General features: G+C 34.4%; 1 protein-coding gene across 1 annotated transcript in view; it reads right to left on the reverse strand.

Annotated features, from left to right (window-relative positions):
- Nucleotides 1–5,117: 5,117 nt before the first annotated feature.
- The window catches only part of SNX2 (sorting nexin 2), a 58,735-nt gene continuing 49,597 nt past the window's right edge, over nucleotides 5,118–14,255 (reverse strand). The window contains exons 12-15 of the mRNA XM_025986435.2: nucleotides 10,631–10,774; nucleotides 9,350–9,430; nucleotides 9,162–9,233; nucleotides 5,118–7,622 (exon numbers count right to left, since the gene is read on the reverse strand). Coding sequence (XP_025842220.1) covers nucleotides 7,572–7,622; nucleotides 9,162–9,233; nucleotides 9,350–9,430; nucleotides 10,631–10,774 — 348 coding nt within the window. The 3' untranslated portion in view covers nucleotides 5,118–7,571. The remainder of the gene's footprint in view (nucleotides 7,623–9,161; nucleotides 9,234–9,349; nucleotides 9,431–10,630; nucleotides 10,775–14,255) is intronic.

Genomic DNA, 14,255 nt, shown 5'->3' on the forward strand with positions numbered 1-14,255 from the left:
GTCATTTTTAAAACTAAGGTTTCCTCCTTTGATCATTTTCTCCTTTCACCTCATCACTGCATCTTCATCTCTCAACTTGTGCCTGTCTCTTAGTCTTTTAAGTTCATATTGTGAAATCCCTTTCTCCTTGACCTTCTCTCACCTTGGCCAACAATTCCAATTCTGAATGAATCCAACAATCTGTGTGAGGTCCTGCTTTCTCATGGCTGAAGAACTGGATACTTTCTCTGGTTGGCTTTGCTGTAAATTCACAATTTCCAGACTCATTTGAGTCATTACCCTTCTTACTCATCTCAGTTTTTCTAAACGTGTACTATTTCCTTGGCCTGAAATCTTTGGCTTTCCTGTTGACATCATTCCCTGATGGCTTATTTTCCCGCTTAACCAAGAAAAAAGCTTTCAGTCTTTATTTCCAGATACACGCAACTTCTATTCCTTTGTGTTCAGAAGTATTTACTTCTGAGACTCTTTCCACAGACCAGACTTTTTTTTTTTTTTTTAAAGATTTTATTTATTCATGAGACACACAGAGAGAGGCAGAGACACAGGCAGAGGGAGAAGCAGGCTCCATACGGGGAGCCCAATGTGGGACTCAATCCCAGGACCCCGGAATCATGACTTGAGCCAAAGGCAGACACTCAAACACTTAGCCACCCAGGGGCCCCTTGATCAGACTTCTTCACTAATAGCCAGGGTTTCACTGGCTTCACTAATAGCTTCACTTTTGAGCCAGGGTTTAAACTGGTGGCTGACAGCTTAATCAGTCTTCACTTCCATTTTCACCTTAGATATTAGTTTTACCCAGGACTTGTCTTCAGCAAACTGATATATTTGCTCTCTGAAGCTGCTTTCATGAACAATCATGGTTTGAAATGTTCACATTTCTAAATGGATGATACAGTAATCGAATTCTGACTTCTGTTATCTAACATTTTCATATTGGATGCCCAAAAGTACCTCAAGAATAACACGCCCTAAAGAACTGCATCTTTCCCAAACCTACATCTCCTATAAGATGCCAGTTAAGAAAAGCAGCAGTACCCTAACCCATCAAAGCCCAAATTTTGGGCATCATCCTAGGCAACTTTCTTGTATTTCCCTAATCTCAGTCCATTGCTTCAGTGCCTGACACAAAGTAGAGATTGAACATTTATCAAATGAAGCTTGCCTCCTTTTATTTCCATTGTGTTGAACTATCTCCTTTTCTACTTCCACTCAGCGGTCAGACCCTGACCATCCCCTGACTGGCTGATTGCTGCTCCATCAACCACTATCATGAGTTTTTTATTCTCTATATTTTTTCTTCACTGTTTACTATTTTCTGTAGTCTACAAATTATTCAAAGTTCTCACAAAGTTCTTGCGGATGGAAATAAACTACTTTCCCTAACTAAATCCCACATTTCTGGATCACCCTTCTTTCCTTTGTCCCTAGGCTTTTTTAAAGGTCTCTAGCTCATTTCCTGACAAGGCCCATTTGTAGTAGGGATAGTTCTGAACTTTTGTTGGCTGGATATAAACTGATTTTAACTGGAAGCCGTCAGTCCCCTCCACCACTTCTAACCCTCAGCCCCAGGGCTCCAACAGCAGATCTCAAGGGCAGGGTTCCGAAAGGAAACTCTTCTAGTAAGCCCATTTATCTCATCAAGTACACACCCATTTTATTAAAGAATTCCCAGATACTGGTGAAATAACCAAAATGCAGATACTTCGTTCAGATGGAGATATTAAATACTAAGAAAACATTTACTGGATACATAATAGCGAATATTTATTAAGCACTTGCTAATGCTAAGAAATTCACATCAATTATCTTAATCCCCTTAAGGAGCACCCAAACAAGTACTATATATTACTTTCCATTTTACAGATATAGAAATGTTTTATAGAAAAATAATGGGCCCAAAGTCAATGACACAGACTTTTGAGTCAGGGTTTAAACTGGTGGGCTGACTGCTTAATTATGTACATCTTGGGGCTGTACCATACTAGATTCTACGAGAACTAACAAGGGCATAGTCATTCCTCAAGGGGCATGCAGACTAGTCAAAGCAGTAAGACCAGACAACTATCAGCTATAATGCAACACAGCCATCACTAAGTACAGTCTGAAAGGCACAAGGTGTTACTAGAATCCTTCTGATCAGGTTCTAAAAAGGATATATGGAAGATGTGAACTTTTTAAATCTGGCCTTAAAGTCTAAAGAATGGATAGGATTTCAACAATTGCTGGTAAAGGAGAAAAGGTTAACTCAGACAAGGTAACATCAACAAGAGCACTGACCCAGGAAAGCTTTGGAGCATGCTCACAAGACAGGGGCATCATGTGATGAAAGCAAAGGAAAAGGGTAGGATCAGGACAAGAAGTCTGAGACAGATTTTGTATAATTTGGAACTTTATCTGTAGTCTGTAGAGAGGTCTACTGAGGATTTCTGTGCTTGCTACTGTGGTAAGAATTCTTTAGAAAGGTAATTTTAGTAGCTGATAGAAGGACTGATGGAATGGAGGGACTGAAAGAATGCACTTCATAGGAGACTTAAGATAGTTCTGGCACATGGTCACAAGATCTAGACCCTGGGAGAGAAACAGTAGAAATGAGAAGGGAATACATTCCAGAGAGAATCAACTCAAGTTGGTCTCGGAAAAATAATGGTACCTGAGAAATGTAAAAGACAGCATAAAAAGTTTGTGCCTCAACAACTAGAGGCTGGGAAACATCTTAAACTGAAATTTAGAAACTAAGTTGTTTGAAAAGTCTACTGTGATGCATACAAATATTTGTGTACACATACCAATGCATACTTCATATATATAGTGAAGTAATATATATATTACTTCATATATATAGTGAGAACACCTGAAATAAAGATCTAGAAAATATAAGTTAAAACCAAGAGATAACTTGACTATGGAGGCAGTAGGCAATTTATTGTTTAGTTTTGTTAAATTTTGTCTGATTTTAGTTTTTATTAAAGTTACATATATATATATATGTAAATTTTTTTTTAATTTATTTATTTATGATAGTCACAGAGAGAGAGAGAGAGAGAGAGGCAGAGGCAGAGACACAGGCAGAGGGAGAAGCAGACTCCATGCACCGGGAGCCCGACGTGGGATTCGATCTTGGGTCTCCAGGATCACGCCCTGGGCCAAAGGCAGGCGCTAAACCGCTGCGCCACCCAGGGATCCCATATATATGTAAATTTAAAATAGAGCCTTCTTTTTTTCAAAGTACTCCCTTAAAGCAGTTTATCCCACTAAATGGCATTAATTAAAAAAAAAAAATCTGTGTATTTCACCTTAAATGGCTTAAATTACAAAGTTTCCATTTGATCCAGTTAATAAAAAACAAACTTTGAATTATTCAATCCTTGAAGAGTTTAAGTATGTGACAAGAGAAATGAAGATGAACATTTTTAATTCCTTCACATACGTTAAAAGATTAGACAGCAAGCTACAATTTTCCTGTTTTGTACAATTTTCTATTCTTAGTCACTTCTGAATTGACAGTTTGAAGAAATAAATCCTCTGTATCCCAAAGGACTTCCTAGAATTATATGTTAATGATTAGAACATGAATCTTGAAAAGCTTATCACGTATTTTCAAGGAAGAATGTTCACAGATGGTTAACAAAGAAAAAAAACAGGAAAAATCAGTCATTTAAGCTCTGGACCTGCTCATCAGTAAGAGGAAGAAGTTGTACTTCACAGTCCTTAAGTGGCTTCTAGCAATACAGCGCTACAATTTATTCATAGTGGATACAGAGTATCCATCGTCTGCAAAGAACTATGCTACAAAGATTAGATTGTACCTGCACTTGAGAGCAACAGCTACTAGTCCCTTTTATTTCTCTTCAAATTCTTCAGTTTGTGAGATGGTAAATAAACCAGCTGTTGGGACTTAGCCTCCATTTCCACAGGCATTGTTCAAACCTGCACTGTCCAGTACTACAAATACTAGCCATGTGTGACGATTAATCACTTAAAATGTGGCTATAAAAAAAAAAAAAAATGTGGCTATAGTGTGAATGGAGAAGTGATAAAAGTGTAAAATACATAATGGCTATCAAAGATTTAACATGAAAAGCAAAATGTAAAATACCACAATAACCCCTGATATTCCGGATTACACATTAAAGTAATAGACTGGGTTTAAACATTTAAATTAATTGTTTTTTATTCAGTAAAATTTGGCTATAGAAAAATCATTTAGGTGGTTCACATTACATTTGTATTGGTCTAAACTCTTAAGGACCGCATCCACAGATTACCAGGACCTCTCTTCATAGCCTTGGTTGTAAAAAGCAGAGTAGTCATCAAGTGTTCACATCACTCTTGCAGTTCCCCTTTTCTTGCTAATTCTGTCTGGCCAATCATCTACCTTCATTATTATTTGAAACCGTATGCTTCACTGTGAGGGTTAGCAGTGATATTTATCAGATTCTGGATTTTGGATAGGGAAGGAGATGTGATTCTGTTCAAAGACTTTTTCCAACTTTGTAACAGACACAACATCACATGGAGAAATACAACACTTCCAGACTAATGAATAGGACATGAAAATGCCTCCAAGCTCCCAAGCCAGTGACTAGACTCTTCACAAGTTCTCTTTCCTTCTCACTGTTTAAAACAAGATAACTTTGCTCAGGCTATGTGCAGTTACTGTTACTGAATTTCTGCTGTCCATCCTTGATTCCTGTCAATCTCTCAAGCAGGGAGCCACAACCAGAAAATTGAAGTAGCCATTAGCTTTATAACTAGTCATAAGCTTTAAGACAGAAAAATGGAAGTCGGGGCAGCCCTGGTGGCGCAGCGGTTTAGTGCCGCCTGCAGCCCAGGGTGTGATCCTGGAGACCAGGGATCGAGTCCCACGTCGGGCTCCCTGCATGGAGCCTGCTTCTCTCTCTGCCTGTGTCTCTGCCTTTCTCTGTGTGTCTCTCATGAATAAATAAAATCTTTATATATATAAGAAAAATGGAAGTCTTTATAATTCTCTTACACAATAAGCATTTTTTAAAGGAATATAATCTTACTTCTCTATTTGTCTATATCATTCCTTCAGAAAAACCTGATTTTGTTAAGAGGCTTATTAAAAAAACCACTCATGAAACAACTTGTACAAAGAATCTGTAAAACTTTACTAGATCTGGATAATAAAATATAGAGAAGAGCAACAATGAAACAAGGGTATTTTGAGGCCAGTATAAATATATATGCATGTATAAAACGAGCTAGATAGTTGAAAATAGCTTGTCAAAAAATACCATCAGGATAACACCCTTTTAGGTTTTAGAAATCCTCTTTTAACATACATTTCTGTTTTAGTCTTGTTTTATTAATAGGTGATTTTGATTAGAATTTGACTTTCTAATAGATTAATATTGATACTGAAATTTGATATTTTAAGCAAACTATTTTAAAGTAGAAAGGCACTTCAGGAATCAGTCTTATATCGTTTTATAGATGAGTTTTATGTGATTAAGGCCAAAGTCACATAGCTAGGAAGTGACAAAGGAAGACTGAACCCATGTATGTTGACTCTAGGTTCAGCTTGTTCCCATTTAGTCTTCTTTAACTGGCTTAAGAAAAATAAATTCAGATCTATACAAAAGACTATGTGATCAGCACTATTAATGCCCTGGTTCTATTTACTGGAGTGAAAGAATTTTAGTAATATGAATAGGAAATGTGAAGATTGATAGGTAGAGAGAGGTGGGCTGAGTGCTGAAGATATTAAAAAAAGGCTGGTAGCTATCCAGAGGCTCATATAATTTACTTGACATTTTTAACAGACTCCCTTTTTAGTGAAGGTTGTTAAGGAGAAAGAAATCTGGAGCAGGGTCTGGGTCTGTTACTCTCTTCGGTTTGATCAAGAATAAAAATATTTATTATTTTATTTGAAGGTACTGAATATTCTAATAAATGTACCACAGAGAAATGGAAGATTTTGACTTGAGTAAGCTATTAACCTATGTGTAAACTGTATCTTTGGAAGTAATCTAATTATGGGTAATAGTAAGACATCACTATAGATTTTGCTCAGTATTGATGGGGACCAAGATAGTAACTGATATATATTACTATGAATTGCTCATTTCTCAAAAGTTTCTAAGTTATCTCTAACAGAAGCAACAGGAGAAGTCCTATTTCTGCTTTTTAAGGGAACATATATTATTTTGCATCTTTCCAGATTTTTTTTTCCTGTTCAAGTCTTTCTTATTAACCTATTATGTGTCAGGTACTCTTCTGAGTTCTAGGTGTCTAAATATCAGTAATGCCTATAGTAGGCTTAAAACTCCAGCTAGAACAAGTGGAAGCAAACATATCCTGAGAATACTTTGATATATTAATTGTATCCGGTAAACTGCTAGAGAGGACTCAGTTACACATACACTTCTCTGGGAGATGTAGCTGGAAAGCTTAAGAGGACATCTTTAAGAACACTTTAAATACTGAAAACAACTCTCATACCAGTCACGACTTAAACTTTCGTCAGTATCAAGGATTAGGTAACAGCCATCTGAACAGGATACAGTATAGGTAAGAAGAGTGTCAAAGATAAATTTCATTTTACTTCAAATGTGCTTTACGTTATCCTTGGTTATTCATCAAATCATGGGGATTTTTAGCACAGTACCATTCTTTGTCAGTTACGATTACAGATGATCTTACCTTCAGTTTAAAATGAAAAACAAAGAAAAGGCAAAGAATAAATTAAATATATGCAAAGTCTAGGACTTTGAAGATAGAAGATGAGCAAAATCACAGGACTTGTAACAGAAGCACATTAATACATTTTTTCCTAATTCCTAAACTGGACACTGGTAATAGGGATGGACTAAAACAAGCAAAGAAAATTATTCATTCTCTCTTTTACTCAAGACAAGAGCATTCCCCAGAGTAGAATCAAAAGATAAATGTTCTTTGGTTTATGAGGACTTCAGAAGAGAACTTAACCTTCATTAAGTAATTTATAATGAAAGAGTTCAGCTTTTTCTGTCAACTAAAAAAAATTAATGGATCAGAGCATCACCTATGTACATCTAGAAGCAAAAATTTGTGATTAAAAATGGTTTTAAAATATCTCTAACATGTTTACATACCCAAATAATTTGTTACTAATATTTCACAAGGAATATCATTTTATTACTGTAATCACAAAATCATAATTTCTGTACAGGAATGTATAAGTGATCATTAATCAATGCATTGATAATTCACTTCATAAAGAGGGCGAACACACTACAGAATGTATTGTAAAGAAAAAATATTGTAAAATTTTCTGGCCTTGCAGCGCACTTTTTAGTGCAAGTATTTAAGACACAATAGTGTTCAATTCAGCAAAGTATTGCAGAATGTCATGCCACAGTCCGCTTAATTCAAAGAGGGTCAGGACATGCAGCTTGTAATAAAATGTCAGAGTATATATATACATATATATGTATATAAAAAAACCACATGTAATCCATAAAATATAGAGTGGTTTATTTAGATGATTTTAAATGATTTCACTGTGGAATTCAGCATAACTGGAACAAACATCCAAGATCTTCATAACAGAAATCTTCTTGCTAGGCAATGGCTTTGGCTTCAGGCAGGAATGCCTCCCAGTATTTTATCAGCTGTGGATCATAACCAAAGATATTCTAATTATCTTTTTGCCATTTATATGCATTCATTCTGTATAGTCTTTATGAGTAGCTAACAATGATTAATATTTACTAAAGTCTAGTTCTAAGAGGAAAAATTTTAATTTCCCTACCTGAAGTCTGTCAATATAATTCATGTATAAATTACTTAAGATGTTAATTACTACTAGCTAATTCCAGTTTTTGAGGTAAATTTTTTAAAAACCTTAAAACTTAAGATTTTCTTTGTTTATGCAAAATTACATATAGAAACAGATTGTTAATGCAAATTAAATGAGACTATCTTAAATAATAAACTGCAATGAACTTTTCCAATATAAAGTTATAACATATCCTAATTTCAGAAAATATTCACATTTTATGTTACTCTAGCCAAAAACCATGAAAAAAGGAAGAAGAAAACATTAGGCAAGAAATGGACATGTAGTCTTCTTTTGAGAGTGGAAGGAATTAACTGCCAGTGTTTCTTCTGTATTCCATAAAATTAATGAAAGTATAAACTAAAGTTACATTTAAAACAATTCCTTTAAAAACAAATTCATATAAATTATTTCATGAAGTATTTAAAGCCTATAATTTGAAGATATGTTATCTCTTTAAAAAAAAAAAGATTTTATTTATTCATTAGAGACAGAGAGAGAGAGAGACAGAGAGAGAGAGAGAGAGGCAGAGACACAGGCAGAGAGAAGCAGACTCTATACAGGGAGCCCGATATGGGACTCGAACCCAGGACCCCAGGATCACGCCCTGGATCAAAAGCAGACACTCAACCATTGAGCCAGACATGTCATCTCTTAATTAAAAAATCAATCTATTTATTATATATTATATAATATTATATATTATATAACTTACATATAAGTTCCTAACCCACATATTTTAAGACAAACTGAAGAAAGAAACCCTTCTTTTCAAGACATTAAATAATTTGATTACTCAAATTATAAATATTTGAGAACAGACAAATATAAATAATTGAGGACATAAATATAAATATTAAAACAGAGTATCTTGTTATAAATTTTAATTAAAATCCATGGTCTTCTGTTTTCTAGTTAGGGAGACAAATGTCCCTGTGGGAAACAATCCCCACCAACCACATACAAAATAAAACAAAAATCAAAACAATACAAAACCCCCCACTAATCTTAAAAAAGCTAGTTCTGTTACAGAAGAGAATTTACTGTAAGAATTCACTCAAAGAGGTGTGATCACTAGGGAAATAAAACTAGGAAGACAGGAAAAGGGAAAACACTGTTGAGCATGTTTCTTTTTACCTTAATCTGGGAAAAATGTATCTCAACTGGTATTCAGGAGTAGAGGCAAAAACCATCTGAGAAGTTCCAATTTAACTACCATATTTTTCTTTGTGGTCACCAGTTTTCTCTACTCCATTTCTTACTCCTCCTTAAGTTTAAAAACTCCTACCGCTGACATCTTTAAAGTGAACCAAAAATAAGTTCTAGAAGAAGTCTGTAAGTTACAAAATAAGTCATAAAAAAGTTAGCTTACCTGTTGTTGTGTTTGTACTAATGATTCTAAGTACTTGATAATAACAGTTTTAAAATCTTTCACTCGTTCTTTCTGTAGTACAATACATGAAGAAGAAAGCCCATCAGTACAGAACTAAATCTGATTTTACTACAAAATCACAGCAAAAAATGACCATGGTGTTGGGAAAAGTATAAAATTAGACTTACCTCAAATCTTCCCACTTCTTTTCGAATTGTTTTAGAAATCTGTTCAAAATCTCTTTCTCCTTGTTGTACTTTTGCCTCCCACTAACAGAAACAAACAAAAACACACACATTTTTAATTCCTGCAAGGAAAGTATTATAGAACTAGCTGTCACAATCACTCATTTAATTTAAAGTAACATCTGTAAAACCCGAGGAAGCTCAATATTCGCAAATATCAATTTAGGATCACATTCAAACTTTTATCTAACTTTTCAGTACTAGAAACTCTTATCAGCTTAATTTGCATTAATATTTCAGTGTCAGATATACTCAAGATTAGGATATTCTAGTACTTAATCAATTACAACCTCCATAGTTTAAATACAACTAAGACAGTGAAAAGATTTTGAGTATAAAATTCACTGTCAAACAATTTAACAGTGTTGGGGTAGCTTTATCATTTCTTTTTGATATCATCAATTATTCCACAGTGAATCAATAACATTCTACCAAGTTCAAGAATACATGTTCACCACATTTGTATGCCCATGGAAATACTTTAAGAAAACTGTTCAACAAACATTTAAAAACATTTTTTAATAGTATAATGTTTGAATTTTTAAAAATGTGGAATTACGGTCTACTGAAGACTTACTAGTAAACATTAAGTTCAGTACAGAAACAACAAAACATTATGATTAGTGATCAATGGAGCAGCTAAAATAAAATAACTGACGACTTAAAGCAATGAAATGATATTTTCCCAATATGTAACCAAAACAGTGGTACATACTCTTCAAAGAGCAGGTACATTTACTTTTAGTAATATAAAGGTTGTCCTACCTCTTCAATTTCCTTATTGAAGCATGGCAAAAAAAGTGTATAAATTATAATAAACTTATACAAATTTACTAAAATACCATATATAGTACATATATATGGGGGATAATGTTGCTTGAAAAGCTAAATGTGGGGCAAGTCTATGCTCTAAAACTATTTTCAGAGATAAAATAATTATTTGAAATCAAATTAACCATCTCAAAAGAACTGTGTAATTATTAATTAAAGGTTAATTTAAATCTTTTCCTTGTGTGCTTCTTTAACCATTCCATAATCATGTGAAACTAACAAAGGGCTCTTGGAGATCAAAATGTTGAAGTAAGTCTAACACAGTTCATAAAACTATGGAAAAATGGCTAGTGTTGATGGTTCAGAAAAAAACTTATGAAAAATTATGCATATATGAATGACTCATGGAAAATTTTGAGTAAAGCGATAAGTAAAGTATTTTATATTAATCACCTCTCTTATTTCATTTTTAGCTTGCTGTATTTTATCTGGTTTGTTAGCAACCATCATTTTTGCCTCAGTTTCACGTTTTTTGAGCAAAGTAATTTGAGCATCTTCCCATTTCTGCCAGCACTTCATTCGATGGTCAAACACACCCTATAAGTGAATGACATAATGCTAGTAAGTGACAACACTGATATAATTTCAAAATACCAGAAGTGCTGTGATACTGAAAACGAACACACACACACACACACACACACACACACACACACACACACAAACCAAGTATTTTACACACTATTATCATATATTGGCATAATGAAAATAAACATGTCGATACAGAAGAAAAACATCCATATTCATTTGCTTAAAAAAAAAGAAAAGCCCCTGGACGAATCAGAACAGTTCTGAATAAACCAACAGACAAAAACTACATACAAGATGGATTTCACTAGACTTCTGGGTTTTAGATTTGACTTATAATAAGATTTCTAACAGAGTTCTATGCTTTGAAGAAAGATTTCTTTAATAGGAAAAAAATCTGGTATTGTAAGTTTTCCTACCAAATAGTATCAGAAGCAAATTTGAATGTTGGAAATAGGCCAGAAATTGCAAAAAAAAAAAAAAAAATGAGGAAAAACTTGTAAGACAACAGGAAGTGAAGAAAAATGTGGAAAAGAAGACCAACGGCAAATAAAACAAAGGCAAAGCAATTAAAAAGTAAAGGCATAACACAATTCAAAAAAAAAAAAAAAAGAAAAAAGGACAAAAGGAGAAAGAATTCTATACAAAATCAACAGGGCAAATGGGTAGAGATGCACTTGTGCGCATACAAATGGGTATATGTATATGTCAATATAAACATAAATATATCTATAACAAACACACACACCACACCTATCTAGGAGGCAAGACCAAACAAAGTACTGGTCAAGAAGACCACTATAGACCAAGTCAACCAAAACCACTAGTTCTTTCATGGGGTTTGGAAAAGCAAGAGCAGGTTGATGGAAGAAAGAAATTAAATATAAACATGAGAGTAATTAAAATCTCAGGAAAAAAGGGGATGGACAGGATGAAAGAAATCCAACAGTAATTCCTTTCCTAATCTGATGCTGGGGATATATTCATATTATGTATTTACTAACTGAACACATTAAGTAAGTCTTAGTAAACTGGGTGAACCAGAAAGCACTAAACCCGAGTTATTTTCATTACTCCAAACAGAACTTTTTGGATCAAGAAACAGTAAATAAATACATGTTATAGGAACTTACTGAACAGAAAAAATGTAGATAATTTATTTTAAAAATGTGGGATTTTGGGGGGCCTGAGTGGCTCAGTTGGGTAAGCATCTGCCTTCAGCTCAGGTCATGATCCCAGGGTCCTGGGCTCCCCGCTCAGCAGGGAGTTTGCTTCTTCCTCTCTCTCTCTCTAATAAATAAATAAAATCTTTTTAAAAATGTAGGCTTTGGAACTAATCAAATTTGGATTCAAATATAGCTTTGTCATTCTATGATCCTGGGTAACTTAATTTCTATAAGCCATTGTTTTCCCAAATATAAAAGGAAGAAAATAAGATCTATATTAGTGGATTGGAAATAAAATGAAAAAATTTAGCACAGTGACTGAATCTAGTGGATGTTTAACAATTAGTAAGTATTATTATGGATTACTTCTAAATATACACATATAAATTACGAGTTGATTAACTCTACATTTTTACTAAAAGTGCAAACAGTAACAACTCAGTAACATGGAAAAAATCATAATCAGACTGCATTCGTATTACATATCCTTGCCCCTCACCCCTTACAAACACCACCAAAAAATAAGATTTATATTCCTAATCTTTAGGGGAAGAAAGCCATATCAGCTCCTTGTTTATAAACTCCACCGTTTAATAACAATTTAATTATTTAAAATATGTACCAGTACAGGGCAAAAGCTAGCCAAAATGCCCTTTAATTTCAATATTTGCTAAAGTTCTCAATACATATATAAATTTGTTTTTTTTTTTTTTGGTGATAAAGTAATTTGTCCCTGTCCAATTTATTATCTCATAAGATTCCAAAACCATCACATGTTTATTATGGCAAAGATGTAGGAGGTATAAAATAAAGGTAAGGGGGATCCCTGAGTGGCTCAGGGGTTTGACGCCTGCCTTCAGCTCAGGGCGTCATCCTAGAGACCCAGGATGGAGTCCCACATCGGGCTCCCCACAAGGAGCCTGCTTCTCCCTCAGCCTGTTATCTCTGCCCCTCTCTCTCTCTGTTATCTCTCATGAATAAATAAATAAAATCTTAAAAAAAAAATAAAGGTAAAACTACTAAAGTCAGGTTATTTCTGAAAGAAAAAAAATCAATCTCAGGTCTGTAAGAAATAATTTTTTCCTCATTTGTTTTCCTACCCTTGGAACACAAAAAGGGAAAAAAGAATCAAAATCATACTCCATCTAAAAATGCTACCCTAAAGATCAATTAAGTCACAACTGTATGTTAAGATGCTAGCCTGCTCTAGTAGACCAGCCTCTCCTATAAGAGGGGCAGATTTACACTGATTATCCACTTTGGACTTCCATCCCTCTGCCAATTTATGTTACACATATGTATGCAAACTGGTTTAGCTTAGACAAGGCTGCAGTTGTGGAACATTTTTCCTGGCCCATCAAAACACTGCAATTATAATTTTAATTAATATCACATTCCAATTTAGTGACTCTGGAAGTATGCTGCTCAGCTTCCTGGAGTTCTAAAAAGATGCTAATTACTTACAGTTGAACAATGAAGCTTTTCAACTCCTTGGGGAACCTATCTACTAACTGGTTCAAAAAATATTTGATATGTTTTATAAATTTAGATTCCCTGAGAAAATATTTTATCAAGAGTGCTAGGGCTAAACACATTGAAAACCTTTACCTCCAATCCCTGACCCTACTCTAGTGGTTCAAAAGGCCAATATATGAGAATGCATGCAATGGAGTTTACTACATAATATGTTAGGGAACAGTGCTAGCCAAAATATGGAGTCCTAGATGTGAGAGGTCATGCACTGGACAAAGAAAGTAAGAGTTTCCTGGATATGAGGCCAGGCCTAGGTAATATTATAGATGGTTGAAATTCATCCTTCTTTAGGGCCCAAATTTCAATTGGTCATAGTTCCTTTCCCACTTTGGCTCTGTACTCTAATTCTCAAGTACTCCTAGTTTCAAATTTATCATCAGAAAACTATTTTTGGGAAGCCTAGGTGGCACAATTGGCTAAGCATCTGACTCTTGGTTTCAGCTCAGCTCATGATTTCAGGGTCGTGAGATGGAGCCCTGCATCAGGATCTGCGCTCTGCAAGCAGTTGCCTAGAGTTTCTCTCTCCCTCTTTCTCTATTCCCACCCCCTCACTGTGCTTGGATGCACAAGCTCTCTCATATAAACAAATACTTTTTTAAAAGGAAAGTATTTTCAATATGGATAAAAACAAAGGGCTAAGTAAGTAGTATTAAATAGCTATTAGGAATATATAAGAGAAAACACAAAAGAAAATTGGGCAAAGGACATGAAGAGTTCACACACACAAAAAGAAATACAAACGGCTCATCATCCATACAGATGCTTAAATTCACACTAACTAAAGAAATTTA

The sequence above is a fragment of the Vulpes vulpes genome, chromosome 12 (assembly GCF_048418805.1).
Source record: "Vulpes vulpes isolate BD-2025 chromosome 12, VulVul3, whole genome shotgun sequence".
NCBI classification, from domain to species: domain Eukaryota; kingdom Metazoa; phylum Chordata; class Mammalia; order Carnivora; family Canidae; genus Vulpes; species Vulpes vulpes.